This window comes from Mauremys reevesii, linkage group 6 (assembly GCF_016161935.1).
Source record: "Mauremys reevesii isolate NIE-2019 linkage group 6, ASM1616193v1, whole genome shotgun sequence".
NCBI lineage: Eukaryota > Metazoa > Chordata > Testudines > Geoemydidae > Mauremys > Mauremys reevesii.
Genome location: NC_052628.1, coordinates 31591549 through 31614037, shown reverse-complemented (window position 1 = coordinate 31614037; position 22489 = coordinate 31591549). Strand labels below are relative to the sequence as shown.

Below are 22489 nucleotides of genomic sequence, written 5' to 3'. Positions count from 1 at the left end.
GAGAATTGTTCATGCTTGGTGAACTCAAATGGCTGAACCGATTTTGACCAAACTTAAAATAATAATGATAAAAAAAATCCAATCCAATTTGCATAATTTGTTTGAGAAAATTATAAGCATCTAAAAAAAAAAAAAAAAGGAGGGCGGCTTAGAATAGAAGCCATTACTCAACATTAATGCTATAATAAAATATTATTTCACTTTTCATCATGGTATATTTTCTCTCTTTCTTCTTCCCACCATGATGTAATTTAGTTTTGTGATACTACAGATAAACCACTTGTGTTCCATTTTCCTGGTTTATATTAGAAGAAAATATAAAATAAATTTGATCTGTATATTGCATTGTTGCTTACTATTCTTATTTTGTTAAATTTATACATGAACTTATGTATATGTAATTAATCTACATATTTCATTTGAGACAGTTTTTATATCATACCAGCCTTATACACTAAATGATTAAATATACATACCTTTTTTTGTGAGTAATACGCACTGAAGCCCACTTGGGACATTTCCATTTGGAATGTATCACCTTGATCGGTACCTGGTGCAATAACCATTATTTTGAAAGTTATTCATGTATCATTAAGTCTGTTGAACATTATTGTTGCTACATACTGGGCCCAATTCTTCTGCCATTGAAGTCAGCTGAAGCATGACTGGAACGATTTATCAAATAAATAATTTGCTCCCAAAAGTTCACCCAAAATATACACAACAGTTGTACAGTATGGAAATCTAATTGGTAAAAAGGTAATAATGTTTATCAAGATTTTAATAATGAATGGGTCACATCAGCATTTATCATACTTTCATACAAAGACAGCCTGTAACCTCTTAATAAAAACAGGGATCAGATCCTTAGCTGGTGTAAAATGTCAACAACTCCTCAGCCCCAATGGATATATTACCTTCTATGCTAAATATGCGTTCTCCCAGTGTTCCTGCTTCTTCCAACAGTGCAGCCTCAGATGACACGTTAAAAAAATACTTTTCTGTCGGAAGACTCGCAATTCCTTTGATTTCTTTAATTAAATTTTTAGTATCGAGTTCATTTCTGATTAAGTATCCCAAAACCTTGAAAAGAGAAAAAGAAACCTCAGTGCGGCTCCATCAGTATCACACACAGAGAGATATTTTATACATGGTAGGAAAATGAAATTAACGTGCACACTCCAGGCAAAGTCTGTAGTTTCCCCTGATCCTTCACACCCTTCCCATCATGGATTTTACATCAGCCTCCTGACATCTGTAGATAAGGTGAACTGATGGGAATGCATAAGAAAAACGCAATATTTCTGCCATTTATAATAAATATTAAGGTCAATAAACTGAATTTGAATTCCCCCACTTTGCAACTGGTGCAGTCATTTCCACCCAGGCCGAAGGAGCACAAAGTGGGTGTGTAATGCTACAAAAGCAGAATGGTAGAATTTTCCAATCCCTTCACACACAGTAAACGACTATCTAAGGTGTAGGGCAGAGGGAGGATCAAGCCCTGTATTCTGAATTCACTTTACTGAACAACTTATCAACTTTGAAATATCTTGTATTTCATATACAACGGGAACTAAAAAGAATATCACGGAGGGTCGACTAATCCTACTATTTTCAGCTAACAAATATAAACATAAATAGATAAGAATAATTCTAATGAAGCCTGCTGATATTACAGTGGCTCCTAAACATGAACTCCCTCCCCGTCCCAGTCTTGCTGATATAATGATGCATGAATACATACTTTTAATTAAATCAGTCCCACCAAAATTACAGCATTAATGATAGTATTACTTACAGCTATGCCAAATCTGGTTATTTTGTCCTCATTGCATTTAGTTATCACTTCTTTCAAACGTGAGCCGTCATGTGATTCACCATCTGTCACAACGACCATGACTTTTGTGGCTGTGGGCCGTCCACCAGATTCAGAGGAAAAAGCATGACGTCTGTGATAAATAAAGCACTAGGCTTATTAAATGTGAATGTATATAATGTATGCCATTTTATACGCATATTTTAATGAATGCTTCCATCATTGACTTAGAACAAAGTGCAGCTGGAGTGTTTTTTTACTATAACACATAAGGCCAGATTTCTAAACATATTTAGGTGCCGCTGTGCTACACCTGAGCTGTGCCATGCCTAACTGATTTCAGCTCTCATTTTTAAAGGGATCTAGATATTTAGGAGTCTAAATCCCTGAATAGACTGTCAATGGGATTTTGGTTCCTAAATGGTACATCACTTTTGAAAATCATATTTAGGCTCCTAAATCAGTTAGGTGTAGCACAACAGTGCCTAAATATGTTTAAAAATCTTGGCCAAAGTCCTTCATTAACAATAGTTTAGCACTTATTGCACTTTTTGTGACCGGAGATGTGAAAAATTTTATCTGAATAATCTTTAATCCGAATTTCCTGTGGAAATTTATGTTCTGATAAAAAAAATGTCCAAAAAAGTTTGGACCAGCTTTATTCAAAATAAATAAATAAATAAATAAATAAAAATCAGGGATTAGCTCCATTTTGCAGATACAGAGGGAAATGAAAACAAGGACAATCCCTGTGACACCGCTATAAATTTGGAACCTACTGTATTCAGAATCTGTTCCTAAACAAGCAGCCCACGGTCACTGAGTGTTCAGAACCCTATTAAAATTGCAGTTCTATTCTGAAAAATGATTGTGTAAAAATAGTGCCTGCTTACTTAACAGATCATTCCCCGTGTGTGTAATCAAAGTTATTTTACTGCCCAAAATAAGTTTTTACTATTTTTTACTGCTGCTAAACACTACAAAGTCAAAAGTCCCACTGGAGAAAGGGTTTGATTCTGTGATGGTTTTCTCGCAATCAACCAAGGCCTTATCCTGTAAACATTTAAACATGTGCAGTCGCACTGAGTCAATGAGCAAAATTTGCCTCATAAATCATTTTGCATCTTTCTTAGGAACTAATCATGGAAGGTAGTGAGAACCTTCAGAGAAGTTCTTGAGCACTTTAATTCCCAAGGGCACCAGAGGCAGTACTAACCTCTCAAGAAGTGCTCAACACCTTCCAGGATCAGATCTTTAGTTACAAAAGTAGCATAACAATTATTGGTGCACTTTACCTTGCATAGTCAATTGCTTTGAAAGTATTAGTCAAGTCTCCTCCTTTTTGAAAGGTCTGTGACGTTGCTTTAACAACATCATCTTTTGTTTCATAGGTATTCAAGTTGAACACTACCCTTGGATCATTACCATACTGAATTAGGCCCACCTAAACATCATCACACACAAAAAAAATAGATTGTCATGCATTCAAATCAATTACACAGAATTAAAATAATCAATTTCACAGATACAAAATGGGAAATGACTGCCTAGGAAGGAGTACTGAGGAAAGGCGTCTGGGGGTCATAGTGGACCACAAACTAAATGTGAGTCAACAATGTAATACTGTTGCAAAATAGCAAACATCATTCTGGGATGTATTAGCAAGAGTGTTGTAAAGCAAGACCCGAGAAGTAATTCTTGCACTCTACTCAGCACTGATAAGGCTTCAACTGGAGTATTATGTCCAGTTCTGGGCACCACGCTTTGGGAAAAGATGTGGACAAATTGGAGGCAGCCCACAGGAGAGCAACAACAACTAAAGGTCTAGGAAACACGACCTACAAGGAAAGATTGAAAAAACTTGGCTTGTTTAGTCTGGAGAAGAGAAGACTGAGAGGCAACATGATAACAGACTTCAAATATGTAAAAGGTCATTATAAAGAGGAGGGTGATAAACAGTTCTTCTTAACCACTAAAGAGAGGACAAGAAGTAATGGGCTTAAATTACAGCAAGGGAGATTTAGGTTAGACATCAGGAAAAACTTCACAGCTATGAGGGTAATTAAGCACTGGAAGAAATTGCCTAGGGGGGTTATGGAATCTCCAGTCATTAAAGGCATTTAAGAACAGGTTAGACAAAAAAACCCAAACCTGTCAGGGACGGTCTAGAGCAGTGGTTCTCAAACTTGTTTGATCATGCCCCCCCTTCTTTGTATCTGTAGTTGTTTGTGCCCGAATCCCTTGCCACACAAGTACACAGACTGCCACCCAGCTCTGAAGGCAACTCTGCGCCAGCAGCAGCGTACAAGTAAGTGTGGCAATGTAAAAAGTGATATTTGTCAAAAATCACTTTTCACAGCAGACTTAGTACCCCCCATTGCCACTCTTATTTCTTTGCTGCTGCTGCTGCCCTGGGGCTGACAGCTGGAGCCCCACCACCACCTCCAGGTGAGGGATTGGGAGAGGGGAGAGGAAAGAGAGCCTCAGCCCAGGCTGCCTCCCAGGGAGGGATTGGTTGGGGTGGGGGGAGCAGGGGGAGAGAAGGGCCTGAGCCCAGGCAGCCTGCCAGTGAGGATCTGGGGATGGGAAGGGGGTGAGAGGGAGAGCACGAGCCTGGGCTGCCTCCCAATGAAGATACTAAGTATCTGTTATGTGGCTGAGTAAATACTGCCAAGGTTTTTTAATTTTCTAAACTTGGAGTGATTGAGCTTGCAATCTTAATATTGTGCCAATACTAGTATTTTGCATTTAGTTTTCAGGTTTTAAGGGAAAAAAAATTAAAAGAGAAAAAAAAATCCTGAGATTAGCAGCTTGAGCAACCTTGAAAATGGAATTTTAAAGTTCCTTGCCCCATTAGACTCACAAGTTCCATTCTACACAAGAAGGTGTTTTGTACAGCTCAGAACCTTCAAGTGAAGTTCTTAGGCGCATAGCTGCTGGATCAAATTAGATGCACCTCTATTTAAGTTTGCTAAAATACTGTCTAAAAATAGGCAAAGAGTCCTGTGGCACCTTATAGACTAATATAAGTATTGGAGCATAGGAGTCTTTGCTGCTTTTTACAGATCCAGACTAGCATGGCTACTCCTCTGATGTCTAAAAATAGGTGATTAGTTCTTTTGAAAAAATGGGGGGAAATCCTCCTCAAATTTAAAAATATCATTTTTCTCAAAATCACCACTTTCAGAGAGAAACAAGCACGGAAAATTCTGCACCAATGATGTAGATTTTGGAAAGCTATGATTATATGAAAAGTGGGCTTAAAATGGAAAAGGTTTTACAACTTTAGCCATACTGAGAGTAATAAAACTCTGGGGGGGGGGAAATAAAAGATGTGTTCTGCTCTCAATATATGCACATAGCTCAAATTTTCATGATTGTTGCACATCATTATTAAATGGAGAACAGACCTTTAAGTATACTGGAAATAATCTAGATCTCTCTTTTGACACAAACTATGTACTGGAATAAATTCATCCAAATGGAATATTCCCTTTTGAAACGTTAGCTAGCTTTATGACAAAAGCCCTGATGCTGAAAGATGCTGAACTACTTCAAATCCCAGTGATTTTGATGGGAGCTGTAGATATTCAGGATCTGTCAGGATCAGACCAGGGGTTAGCTTTATGTTAGCAAACTTAATTTCCTTTAAGTTTGTCACATGTAGCTAATAAAACTCATTGCTACCTTCCTTTTGTTTCAAAAAATGTTTTTTTTGACTTACCTGAGTTTTTGTGGGGCCTATATCTAAGCCTTGGACAAATTTTGTCAAAAACGCACTCACTGCAGCCCAGGGATAAATGCTGTTTGACTCATCGCACACAACAACAACATCGATGAAGGAGGAGCAGTCTAAAAGGGAAAAGAGAATGACTGATACATGGACATTGAATGCATAAAATTTACTTATAACTCATGAGCCAAATCCAGATGTCCATACCTAGTCCATATGCAAGCAAACTTCCGTTGATGTCACAGGAGGTTTGCCTGAATGAGAATAGAATAAAATCCCAGCCTAAGTCTGCTTACACCTGTGTTACACAGATATAAATGCACCAAAAATCAGTGAAGTTACTACTGATTTTCACCAATAAGTGAGATTAGAATCAAGCCTTGAGTGCGAACCTCAGGATCAGGCTCTTTTTAAACTGAATTTTAAAAAATTCAAATGTAATCACTTTAGGATTCCATTACATGACATCTCTCTTCATTTCAATGGATTTATTTATTACTGAATCTATTTTACATGCATTGCCTTACTTTGAAGAGCAGGTGAAAAGCTTCTTAAGATCTGGAAACTTGGACTGATTTCAGAACAGACTCCCGTTGCATAGTACTGACTTCCACACTGCTGGGCCCACAAGGGACCACAAGTCTTTAAAAAAATAAAATGAGGAAAATATAAAAACAACATGTATCCTGTCATTTCACTCTTTTACATACCTTCATGAGAGTGGCACATTCAAATACAGCACAGGAGATCAGTGGAATAGCTCCCTCCCAGGTAGACACAATTTTGACTGAGACTAACCACGAGGTGGCACTGTTACCATGAGTTGTTTCTTATGTACACACACACACACACATACACACATTATTTTATAGATACAGAGTTTGTCTTTGGTATTTGCTGTAGAATACTTGTGTTATCTGTTAACTACATGTAGTCCATGGCCAAAATGTTTTCTGTTGGCTCATGAGGGGTGTGTGTGTGGGTGTGGGTGTCTACACCATGAATAAAAATAAAGTTTAAAAAATAATGGATTTACTAATTTGAGAATTCTTTGTTCCACAAAAAAATATATTTCAAAACTGTGGTTAAGACATTTATAACTTATTTGTTTCTCTGTACTAATTTCAGTCTTGATCGTAAGAGGATTTTTGCAAAAATAAGTAGAGAAAGAAAAAGACACATGTGAAGACTGTATTTTTTAGAGACCCAAGGTGGGAGAGGTAATATCTTTTATTGGACAGAAGCTGAACATAAGAACAGCCATACTGGGTCAGACCAAAGGCGCATCTAGCCCAGTATCCTATCTTCCAAGAATGGCCAATGTCAGGTGCCCCAAAGGGAATGAACAGAACAGGTAATCATCAGCTGGTCCAATAAAAGACATTACCTCACCAACTTTGTCTCTCTAATATTCTGGGACCAACACGGCTATAACAACACTGCATAAGGCTATATTTTTTGTCATTTAGTGTCTTTACATTTTTTTCTGTTCCTTCCATGCATGGCAAGAGTTTAAAAGTTGAAGCACCAAATTTAAAAAAATGGATTTGAAAAACAAAACTGAATATAAGTTATTAAATATATAAATGGGACTGTATGATGCACAAGAGTGGGGTATTAAACCTATCTTCTCTACCCCCCGGTCTGAATTTAACCAAACTGGAAAGAGAAAATCCATAAAGCTTCTTTTACATGAGAGTTGTTCAGAGGCCTATGTGATACGAGCTGGTGTCTCAGTCAAGTTCTTAGTGCACAGGCATCCACAACACAAGAACCAATTCAGCAATAGGGTCAAGAGTTGATTAACAAGAAAGACTGAACTCTCCTAGAGTTAGTCTTTTCCAGTCAGGCTCAAGGCACGTTGGTGGAGGCACAAGCTTCCAATGTCACTGCTTATATTGTACCTATTCTATTTCTGATCAGAAGACAATACTTTCTAGTACTGACAGTACAGCACCTTTCAGAGCCCTACCTAAATACTTCTATAGAAATGTGAAGCAAGGAAGAGAAGGAATGTTCTACACTTAGATGACAGATTCTCTATTCCCCTTGTACTTTGTTAGCTCCTGTCAACAGTTTCCTACTTGCTCCCTCTCTTACACGGTGAATGGATTCAATTATTATTGATAGGCTACTTAAGGTCTTTTATATTTTAACAAACTAAAAGTAAAAAACAGCATTATGTTAAGGCTCATGACAGCTGGCTTAATTGCATGTACTGTATGATTTACAAATCTATACCTACAATGCTTTGCTGGAATATTTGGGACCAGTAGATTACAATGCTAGAAACACTGAAATATAAAATTGTTTATATTTTTAAAAGGGCAGCGAGAACAAAATGTGAACTATTTGTGTAGGATAGATCAGGCTGGCTGCTGCTACTCTAGTATTAATTTTGTTATAGCAGATGTTTTATAGGCAGGGGCAGGTTCAGAGTTTTTTTTACTAAGGCAAGAATCAGAGGGGTAGCCGTGTTAATCTGGTTCTGTAGAAGCAGCAAAGAATCCTGTGGCACCTTATAGACTAACAGACGTTTTGCAGCATGAGCTTTCGTGGGTGAATACCCACTTCTTCGGATACAAGTAGTGGAAATTTCCAGGGGCAGGTTTATATATGCAAGCAAGAAGCAAGCTAGAGATAACGAGGTTAGTTCAATCAGGGAGGATGAGGCCCTGTTCTGAGTGAAAACCAAGGGAGGAGAAACTGGTTCTGTAGTTGGCAAGCCATTCACAGTCTTTGTTTAATCCTGAGCTGATGGTGTCAAATTTGCAGATGAACTGGAGCTCAGCAGTTTCTCTTTGAAGTCTGGTCCTGAAGTTTTTTTGCTGCAGGTTGGCCACCTTAAGATCTGCTATTGTGTGGCCAGGGAGGTTGAAGTGTTCTCCTACAGGTTTTTGTATATTGCCATTCCTAATATCTGATTTGTGTCCATTTATCCTTTTCCTTAGAGACTGTCCAGTTTGGCCGATGTACATAGCAGAGGGGCATTGCTGGCATATGATGGCATATATTACATTGGTGGACGTGCAGGTGAATGAACCGGTGATGGTGTGGCTGATCTGGTTAGGTCCTGTGATGGTGTCGCTGGTGTAGATATGTGGGCAGAGTTGGCATCGAGGTTTGTTGCATGGATTGGTTCCTGAGTTAGAGTTACTATGGTGCGGTGTGCAGTTACTGGTGAGAATATGCTTCAGGTTGGCAGGTTGTCTGTGGGCGAGGACTGGCCTGCCACCCAAGGCCTGTGAAAGTGTGGGATCATTGTCCAGGATGGGTTGTAGATCCCTGATGATGCGCTGGAGGGGTTTTAGCTGGGGACTGTATGTGATGGCCAGTGGAGTCCTGTTGGTTTCTTTCTTGGGTTTGTCTTGCAGTAGGAGGCTTCTGGGTACACGTCTTGCATCCGAAGAAGTGGGTATTCACCCACGAAAGCTCATGCTGCAAAACGTCTGTTAGTCTATAAGGTGCCACAGGATTCTTTGCTGCTTCTTACTAAGGCAAATGTAAACTAAAAAGAAAATAAGACCTAGGTCTTGAAGCTCCAGGATGTTGGGATCTCCCTCAGTGCACCAGAATGGCAGAATGATGGACAAAAGGGGCTCTTATGCCACCTTTCCATCCACACCCCATGATCTTGAGGTCAGCCAGAGGATGACCAAAACTCCTCTTACTCCCAGAACACCTTAAGAACATAAGAGCAGCCATACTGGGTCAGACCAATGCTCCATCTAGCCCAGTATCCTGTCTTCCGACAGTGGCCAATGCCAAGTGCCCCAGAGGGAATGAACAGAACAGGTAATCATCAAATGATCCATCTCCTGTTGCCCATTCCCAGCTTCTGGCAAACAGAGACTAGGGACACCATCCCTGCTCATCCCAGCTAATAGCCATTGATGGACCGGTCCTCCATGAACTTATCTAGTTCTTTTTTGAACCCTGTTATAGTCTTGGCCTTCACAACATCCTCTGGTATGGAGTTCCACAGGTTGACTGTGTGTTGTGTGAAAAAATACTTCCTTTTGTTTGTTTTAAACCTGCTGCCTATTAATTTCATTTGGTGACCCCTAGTTATTTACTCCTCGTAACAAAAGAACACTTCCTTATTTACTTTCTCCACACGAGTTATGATTTTATAGACTTCTGTCATATCCTCCCTCAGTCGTCCCTTTTCCAAGATGAAAAGTCTCAGTCTTATTAATCTCTCCTCATACGGAAGTGTTCCATACCTTCTACACTGGGGATGCCAGGAAGGTATGGCATTGAAACAAAGCAGTGCAAATAGGACATGTGTTGGCCAGCTCAAAATGTTTATTGAGGACTACAGAAACACACACATTTTTGCAACCCCAGAAACATTTTATTAATGTACAAAACAATTATATTCTAATTAATCTTAAACTTATTTTTCCTTCCTGTTAAATAGTCTATTGTAATCATACTTGCGATAGCCAGTCAGTGTTAATGAATTCTACATGGATCAGGAAAGCTTTTGAACAGGAAGTGGCTCATGCATATTATATATGTATGTGTGTGTGTTTAGATATAATTTAAATTATTCTACATGATATATGTACATTTTTAATTATTAAAGTTCATAATGGCTAATAAATAATGTTGCCTCTTACATCTAGAAGGCAAAAGAATCATTCAGGTTTTGGTCACAACTTTCTCATCCTAAAGAATTAGAGAACAGAGCTTTCAGTGCCAATTCACTAAGGTACTTAAGCAAATGCCTAGCTTTTAAGCATAAGTAATCCCATTGATTTCAATGGAGTTATTCGTATGTTTGACATTAGGCATGTTTTTAAGTACTTTGATGAATCAGAGCTTATATTGGCTAAAAGAGGCCAGCGATGATAATAAATTCTTGAACACCAATACAATAACATAAAGAGCAATAGAGAAAATATTAATTCTAAAATGATTCAAGTCAACTGGGACAGCCTGAATAAATGATGAAGGTTACTTACTTGTAATCAGAGTTCTTCGACATGGCTCTGCATGATCCCACCTATGGGTACTGCAACGCCTTGTGGTGCCTTACAGTAAAACGTCTTCTAGCAGTGTCAACTAGAGTGCTCCTGCCCCTTATGCTGTTCCCCACAGCATCAGGAGGCACTCCTTTAGAGAGTCACCTCTTAGTGCATCACGAGGGTGCAGTACCCATAAGTGGGAATATGCATAGCCACTTGAAGAACTCATTCTTACTTTAAACTGGGAAGAAAGTATAGTGAAGTGTCTGCTTTATATTTACAGTTTCACTATATTAGGTACTGTACTGGTGTATGATATATAAATCAAACTGGAGTATATATTGATTCACTGTTGTGATGCATACAATCTATAAACGTGTTGATCATTCACAATTTTGTAAGCTCTACCATTGCTGTGGTGGATCTTTGAACATAACTGTTCACAGTATATAAACAGATTGTACATAATGTAGCTCTAAGGAATTGTTTTTGCAGCATCTGCAGAATACAAAGCTGGCATATGATAGTTGCATTTGGAGATCATGGAAAATGAAAGCTTTTAAAGGTATTGGAGGGTATAAGTTCATACTTCATTTATCAACAACCAGAGAGATATTTCAGAGGGTCAGAAAAGTGGAGTGGGATATACTTTTATATATGAATTTTCCATTCCAATGCAGTTTTAACTGTCTGAAGAGTTCATTTATCAACATTATTTTAAGTGAACATTTAATTCAGCTTTTTCCTCTCTCTAAAGTGTTATTTTTTAAAGAATCCTTACGTATTGGAGATTAAAAGTAAAAAGACAGTGAAGCAATCTGAAACTGTTAACTCAAAACCTGCCTGAATATTTAACTGAAAATTTGTATTCTGAGCTAGAGAAAAATTCCCAAGCTGCTGAGTGCTTTAGGACAACAACATGTTTTAAAGGTGGCCCTGGGATGTTATGGGCTAATCCACACACAGAAAGAGGCAGCCAAAATTAAAAGAAAAACACTTAATTCTCCACTAAGATTTGGAGCTTTAGCTCTACTACTTAATCTCAACTAGGTTAGCCCAAAAGAGGAGTAAAGACTTTCTTGTGGCTGTTAGGAAGTAGCCCATGCGGAAGGTGGAGCAGAGTTGCACTAAATCAGGGGTAACTGTAGGAGGCATTCTCACTCAAGTTCCCCAGCATGCGTACTACTACATCCCTTTATGGGGCACAGCTGGTCTTCCTCCACAAGCTGGGTTGGTGAAGGACACACAAAGGGAGCAGACCTTGCATTGACAAAAGCAGATACTCTACCTCGGAAAAAATGGATTTTTGTAAAAGGCACTGCTTGGCAAATTAGTAAAGAAAACCTTTTGGATTAATGCAACAACCACCAAGATTGATCTATTGCAAAAGAAACCTAGTTTGCACTCATATTTAACAGTGTTTAATTGCATGATCATATACTTTGTTTTAAAACACACACACACACACACACACACACGATGGATGCACAAAGGAGCAAGTCCTAACTTTTGAGTGCTTTACTTTGCAACATAAATAACATTATTTTAATGTATGTTTTAAATGCAATATAAAATACATATTATTCCATCTTGTAAAATGAAATATTTTCAGCTCAGATTTAGTTTACAAAAGTGGAACATTCCAGCTGCTCCATTTTCCATCAATGGTCAACAGTAGAAATCATTTTTTTACTACTTACTGAGTACAGCTTTGACACTTACCAAAAATCCTCCAGTTTTTGAGTTTCTTATTAGTGTCAAGCCAAGGTTCATCTGTTCCTTTATCTCAGTAACATTTGGGATACGTGTTAAAGCTAAAAATAAAGAGATTAAAGGGTAGCAAAAAAACCCTAAATTCCTATAATATGTTCCTCAGTCACAGAATTCAAAGTTTACACTTAAGGAACCAGAGTTTGGAAGAGGAATTTTTCAAATAGCATAAAAGCTTCTGGGACAAAACAAAAGAAAGATAATTGGTGTGAGAAATTTGCTAGACAACATTAACTGGCCTTGTCACATATCTAGATTAGCATTTATAATTAGAATGCCTGCTCTCAAGAGCTACAGGAAATAGGCAAAGCAGCCAAACTCCTCAAGTGGCAGTTTAACTATATACAGTACAAATGTTTTTAGTAGGTTGAGAGACTACTCTTCTTGTTTGCACTACCTGAGATAGCAGATCTCTCTCAACTGGATCAAGCCCAAATCTTAGATATTTCAGACAGAATATATAGGATGATGGGAAGATTTGTATGAGAAGAGAAATGCTTTATTCCATAGCACCCTAAAATAGAAATTAAAACAAGGATCTGAACATATGGTATTCTTAAACATCTCATTATTACCTTATGTTGCCCTGTCTATTTGCTATAGCTAATTGTTGGCAACCATTTTACACTTAGATTGTAAACTGTTCTGGGTAGGAACAGTCTTTTTATGTGTTTGTTAAGTGCTAGCAAAATGGACCCTGATCAGAACCCTCTAAGCACTGCTGCAATATAAATAATATATACTACTGCTTCAACAACTGCTACTAATTCTACAGTTAATATAGAGCGGATGTAAAAGTGTTAGAGAGAAACAGCAGGAAGTAGCATCAGAGTCATATACTGAGCTGGCTCTAGAAGCTAAAGCTGTCCTGGCAGCGTGTGTAATAAATGAAGTGGAGACCAGAGCAGTCCTCTAAAAAGCTCTTCTTTTTACTAGGCCTAACAAAAAAACAATACAACATTACATGGGGAGAAGCAACAACAACCATATGCCTACATATGCAGCTAATTTTAGTACTAAAAGAAAAATAAAAAGCTATGTTGGAAGGAGAAGAAAAAGTTATGCCCTCCCTATCTTCTTAATAATACCACTATCCATATTTTTCAGATTCTTTTCAAGTCTTACCAAAGAATGCTCAGCAATAAAGAAACTATTTAGAAAACATGGATAATATAGCGTCCTTTTTCACTTAATCAGAGTCAGTAGGTCTGTGCTGACTGCCTAATCCGAGTTTATCAAATAATCTGGCCTGGTACGGAAGTGAGGCAAAATGGACAATTGCATTAAGTCAGCATTAGTTACAACTTACTTTGTAAATTCAGTTTTTTACATGTGGTTTCAAGTGAGTCAACAGGACATGTGTAGATATCTCCCATTCTGTTAGCTGGATACCCACTCCATGGCGAGCCAACAAGCAGCCTAAAAAACACAAGGGGAAACTGATTAATTCTTTCCTTACACTCTGATGAAGAGCAGTATATTTATTTAAAGATAAACGGAAAATAAATTAGAAAGTCTGAGGCCCCTTAGATAAGTTAGAGAGGAGCTCACAAGATTTAGCACGTAAAAACCAAAAAAACCCACCCAATTATTCCCTTTCCAAGTGTCCCAAAATTGTGCTTTGCTCAGCTGTGACTTTCCAGGGTGCACAGCACAAAGACAATGCAAGTATTATATCAGAGAATCCTGGTGGAGATTGGGGTTAGTGTATGGGAATGAGAGAGTCAAGTATTCAGAGGATGTTTTAATCTATTAAGTGGTTATTAGTATTACGTTATCTTGGAACTGGAAGGGACCTAAGAGGTCATCTAGTCCAGTCCACTGCACTCGTGGCAGGACTAAGTATTGTCTAAACCATTCCTGACAGGTGTTTGTCTAACCTGCTCTTAAAAATCTCCAATGATGGAGGCTCCACAACCTCCCTAGGCAATTTAGTCCAGCGCTTAACCACCCTGACAGTTAGGAAGTTTTTCCTAAAGTCCAACCTAAATCTCCCTTGCTGCAATTTAAGCCCATTGCTTCTTGTCCTATCCACAGAGGTTAAAAAGAACAATTTTTCTTCCTCCTCCTTGTATCAACCTTTTACATACCTGAAAACTGTTATGTCCCCTCTCAGTCTTCTCTTTTCCAAACAAACCCAATTCTTTCAATCTTCCCTCATAGGTCATGTTTTCTAGACCTTTAATAATTGTTGTTACTCTTCTCTGGACTCTCTCCAATTTGTCCACATCCTTCCTGAAATGTGGTGCCCAGAACTGGACACACTACTCCAGATGAGGCCAAATCAGTACGGAGTAGATCGGAAGAATTACTTCTCATGTCTTGCTTACAACACTCCTGCTAATACATCCCAGAATGATGTTCGCTTTTTTTGCAATAGTGTTACACTGTTAACTCATATTTAGCTTGTGGTCCACTATGAGCCCAGATCCCTTTCCGCAGTACCCCTTTTTAGGCAGTCATTTCCCATTTTGTGTTTGTGTAACTGATTGTTCCTACCTAAATGGAGTACTTTGCATTTGTTCTTACTGAATGTCATCCTATTTACTTCAGACCATTTCTCCAGTTTGTCCAGATCATTTTGAATTTTAATCCTATCCTCCAAAGCTCTTGCAACCCCTCCCAGCTTGGTATCATCCGCAAACTTTATAAGTGTACTGTGTAAGCCATTATCTAAATCATTGTTATATCACAAAATCAAAGAAACATAGCAAATGTATCAATAATCACAAACATACAAACAGTAATTAATTTCTAACAAATATAGATAGACAAATAGTGAATTGGGAAATTATGATCTACAGTTTCCTGACAGTAAAAACCCTCATAAAGACCTGTCAGGTAAAAAGTTCACTGATTTCTTTTAACTTATCCTTTTAACTGATAGGAGACATTATACTCAACGCTTACACAATGCCAGTGTGTTGCCCAAGTCTGAACTTGAACTCTGCTACTACGCCTTGAAAACACTGAGTCAGGAAGGAAATACTGTAGGTGGTGTTGTGTCTGTTTCACCCTAGACAAGAATTTTAAGATGCACAGTTTCTAGTTAAGTTGCCAAAAATCTTTTAGTGATTCACTCTCCTCTAATTCTACACTCCTAGCAACTGCCACACACTCCCTTTCCAGAGTCCACACTACTCTGAGCACCTTCTATTTGGGGAATGCAGAACAGTTTTCAAACATTAGCCAGTTAATCCCAGATACCTGGGGACATTGGCTTTTAATACAGACAACATTTCAACTTTCACTTACCATGGAAAGGCAGCAGCGACGTAACAGTAGGACAGGAAGTGAAGGATAATTCCATATACCATAGAAAATGCAGGAGAAATGTGGATAAGCAGAACTATTTCCATAGGTATGAACAGTGATGTCTCAAACACTGGATTGTGAAACCACTTAATTAATGATTAGAAAAAGAAAGACCTCTTGCTTATATACTCTAATATCCATCAATGACCTCTGATTATAGAATATTAACCAGTCAGTAATTAGTGTTTATATGAAAGGGTAATAAAAAGCAAAGATATGATAGGAAAGGGTCCCTGTTGAGAAAGTTTTATAGAGTTTAATAGAAAATGATAACCTTTCAATAGTAGAATTCTAAAGAGAATTGTATCCCCCACCTCCTACAGAATTCTACCGGATAGTTAAAATAAAAACAAAAATTATAGCAATGATATTTTCTATTATGTATTTTCAAAGCAATTTCTATGTAACTTTACTACATTTCCATGGGACCCACATGACTTAATTGCTATTCAACACTATAGAAATTCAATAAAATGCGTTTGATAAAAAAACATTACATTTCTTAACACACAAAGGATATTTCAGGTTTATTCAGACAAAATATTTCCATACACCCCTTAGAATGTATTTAATTTCAACTAAACACAACAGTATGAAGAACAAATAACCCTATTTCATTTTAGCAGCACAAGTCAGTCATCAAAAATATAACAAAACTTTAGAATGTACCTAACCTTTTTCCCTGTGTAGGAGTATTCTAAAAATAAATGCCTGCATCTCAATTATCTTGCTGAAAACAGTGAATTATGCAACAAAAGAAACAGAGCAAATTTACCCACCCCAAAAACATCTGAAATACTTTGTTTTGTAAGCAAACAGGATTTTATGTCCTTCCAGCAATTCCAAACCTATCATACGGTGTTATAAATATCTCTTTATAAAATGTGATAATGTCAGATTCTCTGTATAATCCAGAGAAATGGATACTGGATTATTGACAAAGGCCTATTGAAACATGAAGAAAATCAGCTTTATGACTTTAGTACAAAACCAATAACCAGGCTGTCCAATAAAGCCTATAACTGGGATATTCACTGGCTTCCTCTGAGCAGATTACTGTGCTTTTTGTCATTCTCTACTATCCACTAAGTACATGCAGAGATGGAAGGGTTTTGTGTGCACATGCAGAAAATTGTGCAATTATTCCATATTTTGTTTAAGGCAAACCAGAAGATAATAAAATAAAATTCAATTTAATTTAATTCAGATCCAATCCTGCTCCCATTTTAATCAACGGCAAAATTCCTGCTAGAGGCAAGATTGGACCCAAAAAACCAGTATCTTCACTAAAAGGGGACTGTGGTTACAATATAATTATTGCTTTGTACTTAAAGAAAACCCAAAATACAAGGAAGTTCTAATATAAATCAATTAAATTTCCCTCTTTCCCTCTTGTGTGTTTGACAGTTTCCACTCTATGTGTGGGCCTCTCTACAGCAAAATAAGAGAAAAATATTTACAACAGAAAAATGTCATTGTAAAACCAAACCAAAACAAAATTGATAGCAAAACTTAGGGGCATGAGTAGTATCTGAAACTAAATTTCTCTTTTGGAACTGACTAGGTTTCAAGTTGATGCTCTCATTTAAATACTTTAAAACACTACTCTGCATATAATCTGTGAATATTTCACTCTCTATAAATATGTATATTATGTATAACCATTTGTATGCTTTTTTCTAAGTTTCTCAAAATACATTTAAGCGTCCACAAGAGAAACTACTTATTAAAACAAGAAGGCCATCCTTAGTAGATTTTGGAAATACCCCATATACTACTCTTATGATAAGTATGTGACAAATACGTCTGGACTGTGTTGGAGTCATCCTGTAATGATGGGTTATGTCTAAGTCACATATTTGAAGTATATTTTATTCACATAGAAACTAACTGTGAAAATACGAAACAAGCAAAAGAAAACAATTATGTAACGATTTCACCACTCAGATGGGTGAACCGCAGTCATTTTAATGCCTACATTTGTAGATTAACAAAGTCAGTGTTTCCTTAACTGTGGGTTGCCAGCAGTTCCCTGGGGTGGGAAGGTTTCTATTCTGTGCCCGTTCCCTGTCTCTGCTCTTCCCTGAAAGCTAATTTGCACAATTGTTTGCTCCTGAGGATACATCTACACAGCCAGTGGCAGCTCATGGCAGTGAGCCTCTGAGCCCAGGTCGACAGACTCATGCTACCGCCCTAAAATTAGAAGTGTAGACAGTGCTTTTCCGTTGCAACTCAGGCTGGACCTTGGGCTCTGAAACCTAGGGAGGCCGCCCCATCCCTAAGCTTCAAAGCCTGAGCTACATCATCTACACAGATATTTTTAGTGCTGCAGCGTGAGCCCCATGAGCCCGAGTCTGCCAACCTGGCCTTGGAGGCTCACTGTTGTGGACTGTGGACTTGGGATATGTCTAGTCTATACTCCAATTAGACACCTGCAGCTGGCCAGTGCCAGCTGACTTGGGCTCACAGGCTCGGACTAAGACACTGTTTTAATTGAGATGCTTCCTCACAGGGTCCTAGACTCTGTGTTCCAGCCTAAGCTTCTACACTGCAGTCCCTTAGCCGAACCCCTGGTGTTTAACTGCAGAGTAAATATACACTTAGGGCCAGAAGCTCTGCATAAACCACTGCACTAAATTTCCACCTCCTCTGAAGAACTTTGGCCATACCTATACCAGGAAAATAATTCATGTTAGAAAGTAAAACAGCTTGTTAATTTATTATAAACTAACAATGTTAAACATGACTCAGCACCTAGTATAGACAGGGACAAGCTTTGTTTAAGAGAATGTCAGTTGGTCATTGCTAACTCTAGGGTTTCCGTGACAGGTTCACCATTTTCTATAATATCAACCATCAGAAAACTAAAAGCAATGAAGCCACAATGGCTGCTCAAGTATTTATCCCCAGGGTACTTGGCAGGCAAGGCTAGCTCGTGCAGCCACCTGCAGTGCCGTGACTTCATTGCCATTGTTACTCAAGCTAGCTTTGATCTAGCTAGATCTATGCTAAATCAGGTATGTCTACATTTGCTTCTCGATCTGCATTCATCATCATGTACCTATTACACCTCTGGCATTTAAGGCAGTGACGAAGCTCCTCCACTCCTGTCTGTTTCTGGCAAGTCTTTCAATAGTTTCCCAGCTGTGCCCCAGGTTTTTCAGCTCGGCTTCCACAGCTCTTCACCATGTTGTTTTTGGGTGGCCTCGTTTTCATTTGCCTTCAGGTGTCCATCTTATTGCTACTCTGGTGATGGAATCAGTTTCCATCTGAAGCAAATGCCCAATCCATCTCCAAAACCTCCTAGCAACGATGGTGCTCAGATCCTCTTGGCTGCACTGGGTCAATAGATCTTGGTTTGAGATTGTTCTGGGCCAAAAGACATGGAGGATTTTTCTGAGGCAGGTTGTATGGAATGAAGACAGTTTGGACATGTCATACTCTCTCATTCTCCAGCATTCAGCACTATAAAGTAGTGTTGAAAGTACGCAGCTCTGATAAATTTTGAGTTTGGTTTTGGTGTATTATGATGATTTTCCAGACTGTATTTAAGCTCCTGAAGGTGTTCCTGGCTTTCCTGATTTTGTTCCGGATGTCCTGGCTTGTTCCACCATCTGTACTGGTAATGGTGAGGTAATATTAAAGGTCATGATATCTGTCCTACTGTGGTTGATTTTCTGTCCAATTTGTTGGCTGAATGCATTGAGTCAAGTTGTTTTTTCTTGAATATGGTGTTGGGTATGTGATAGGAGAACATCATCATCTGCGAAGTCCAGGTCTTCAAGGGATGAGAAGAGTGTCCATTTAATGCCTCTTGTATGTCTTCTGTTGTACACCGCATTACCCACTTCATGGCAATGTTGAAGAGGATTGCAGACATGACTCACCCCTGACGTACTCCTGTTTTGACATCAAAACTGAGCTTACTGTGATCAACACTGCACGTAAAGTTGAAATAGAAGCTTTTGATGACATTGATTATACAGAAAGGAATTCCATTGCCTGCAGAATGCACATATGTGAATGCTATCAAAAGCCTTCTCAAAGTCTATGAGATTTATGTAGAGTTGTCGCTGCCATTCTAAGCACTGTTCTATTATGTTTCGTAGAATGAAGATCTGGTCCGTGGAGCCATGCTATTTCAGCAAACCAGCTTGCTCTTTTCTGAAAATGAGATCAAGTTACCCTTGCCAGGAGCTTTCCCATTTTTAAGGCTTTGATGGCTTGAATGATCCCTTCCTTAGTTGGGGTGTCTGTGTTGATATCAAGATCTTCTTCTGCCTCCTGGATGTTTGTTTCCTCTTTAGGTGGCCCCCTGTTCAGCAATTCTTTGAAATACTCTGTCCAGTGAATTTCTTGTTCTTTTTCATTTGTTAGTAGGTGTCCTTGTCTGAGAGTGTTTGTTGGTGTCTGCCATTTACCACTTGTAAGCCGTGTCATTTTGTAGATGGTTCCTTGTACACCACGGGCAGCTGCATCTCTGCTTGTGTTGCCAGATTATTAATATGATGCTGTTTGTCTGCTCTCACAAGGCATTTGACCTCCCGGTGTGCCTTGCTATACTGCTAACTGTATTTGTCCTTTAGCTTCTGGGATTTTGTGTCTAAAACTTTGTTCTTCAGGGCTCATCGGGTTTCTATGGCGTTCCATGTGTAACCCACTCCTTCCTTCTCTTTTGCTTGTAGCCTAGACAGGCTTCACTGTTCTGTTTATAAATTTCTGTTACTTTATCCCACTTCTTGTTGATGTCCTCATCTGCATTCCCCTCCTTTTCATCACAGTCTGCAAGTGCTTGAAACCTGTTCTTTAACTGCAGAATGAAGGCTTTCTGTATTTCGGGGTACTTTAGATTGACAATGTCATAACGTCTATGTCCCTTGTTTGGTGGGCTCATAATTCTCAGTTTTAGCTTGATGGAGGCTGTCACAAGATGGTGGTCACTGTCAACATTTGCACCCCTTCTTACTTTCACACATCTGTCAGCAAGCGTTGCCATTTGCCATTGATCATGATACGGTGAATCTGGTTCTAATCTCTGCCATTTGGAGAACACAATGTCAGCTTATGAATTTCATGATGTTGAAATTGGGTTCCACCAATGACTCAGTCATTCATATTATGGAAATCAACAAACTTCTCTCCATTTTCATTCATGGTGCCACATGCATATCTTCCTATTGCTCTGTTGTTTGGGTGGTGAAGCATTGGATTGGGTTACCTAGGGAGGAGGTGGAATCTCCATCCTTAGAGGTTTTTAAGGCCCGGCATGACAAAGCCCTGGCTGGGATGATTTAGTTGGTGTTGGTCCTGCTTTGAGCAGGGGACTGGACTAGATGACCTCCTGAGGTCATGATTCTATGAAAAGCCACATGCCTATCTACCTTTTTTTCCTTTCCCCTCCTTGCATCTCTCCTGCCCAGCAAATGCCACCCTCCTTCTCCTGTCTCCCAAACTCTGTTCACCAGCTCAAAATGGTAGCCAGCAGCCTGATACAGCCACAGCCTTATCCTAGTCACTCTCCTGCATTAGATTTGAATAATGAAAACATTCAATTGTGCAAAATACAACTGTTTATTGAGACAGTGGCTACAGGAAAAAAAGTCTGGCCAGTATTCTCAGCTTACATGAGACAGACCTGGACTTTGCATGCCTGTAAAGGTAGAAAGGCTCCCCGCTGAGGTATAAATCCCCAGTTACACCCATTCTTGCAGGAAAAGAGATTTGCTTTAGGAATAACAAAGCTCTTAAAGGCTTTTCACAGGCTTACATAGAAGAAAAATGCCTCAGACAATCAGTACAGAACCCTATCTATTTTTCTCTGTGCTTTCACCATGTCTGCAGGGGAGATAGAACAGACTCTAAGACTGAGAAATTGCTTGATTTCGGTCTAGACATTCTGTGGAATAGCTGCTTGGTCACTCCTCTTGGTATAATAGCTTGCAACTCCCTTCCACTCTTGCTGCACATCTAGGGAGAACCACCTTAGTGAATAACGTCACAGCATATCACACTAGTCTGCCCTTTTTGCCTTTTTGAATAAGGCCATTTTCTGCCTCAGGGTAATGTCATCCAGAGTGAGGACAGCCTACAGGATGCTGCCCAGTTTGCCTCAGAGGTCCCCCAGTAGCCCCTCTGATACTGTATAAGCACCTCCAAGACAGAGCCAAACTGCAAACCCAAACCAGGAACATAATTCCCACCCTGCCTCCCAGGCACCACTGCAAACCTGAACAGCATGTACTGCACAGACAAAATCCCAATACAGCCCTCCTCATGCACACACCACTTACCATCTCTGAGGTTCTCTCCCAATACTGGGAAGAATCTCTGGGAGGGAAAGTCAGAACTGCATTTAAAAATAATGCTATCACAGCCTCTCTGGAAGACAGAACAATAACCACTTGCTGGTGTTTTTTTTTTCCTGTTCCCACAGCCAGTCACCTTCAGGAGCCAAACCCTCAAGGACAGGGCCTTTATCAATGGCTGAGTGACTGTCTAATCTGAAGGGGGGGAACCCAGAAACTCGGAATGAAATGTTCCGAGACCTCATTGCAGACACCACTTCATCCCCTGTAGTAGCACCATTTGCGCAGTGTCATCCTCTTCTTCCTTGTCCTCATCCTGCTATCTCTGCCACCGCTGAAGCTGCTACTGCTGCCACATCATCTGCTCAGGCAAAGCCCTCAGGTGAAGCCACCTTGCTTTGAGAGCTGAAATACAGCTCAAGCAGCTTCTGTGTGGCCACAGTTGCCAGCAGAGTGGCAGGACATTGTTGGGTCCACACTGGACAACAGCAATTTGAAAAAGGCACTAGCCAATCCAGAAAGGAAGCATGGGACAGAGAGAGTGGAATCATGAGACTTAAAAAAAATCTGAACC

General features: G+C 39.2%; 1 protein-coding gene across 2 annotated transcripts in view; it reads right to left on the bottom strand.

Annotated features, from left to right (window-relative positions):
* Window positions 1-22489, bottom strand: part of ITGA2 (integrin subunit alpha 2) — a 101027-nt gene that overhangs the window by 36848 nt on the left and 41690 nt on the right. For both annotated transcript variants that reach the window (XM_039543217.1, XM_039543218.1), the window contains 8 exons: window positions 13605-13714; window positions 12248-12339; window positions 6080-6194; window positions 5544-5671; window positions 3115-3263; window positions 1802-1952; window positions 918-1083; window positions 477-550 (listed from right to left, as the gene is read on the bottom strand). In XM_039543217.1, the coding sequence (XP_039399151.1) occupies window positions 477-550; window positions 918-1083; window positions 1802-1952; window positions 3115-3263; window positions 5544-5671; window positions 6080-6194; window positions 12248-12339; window positions 13605-13714 (985 nt within the window). The remainder of the gene's footprint in view (window positions 1-476; window positions 551-917; window positions 1084-1801; window positions 1953-3114; window positions 3264-5543; window positions 5672-6079; window positions 6195-12247; window positions 12340-13604; window positions 13715-22489) is intronic.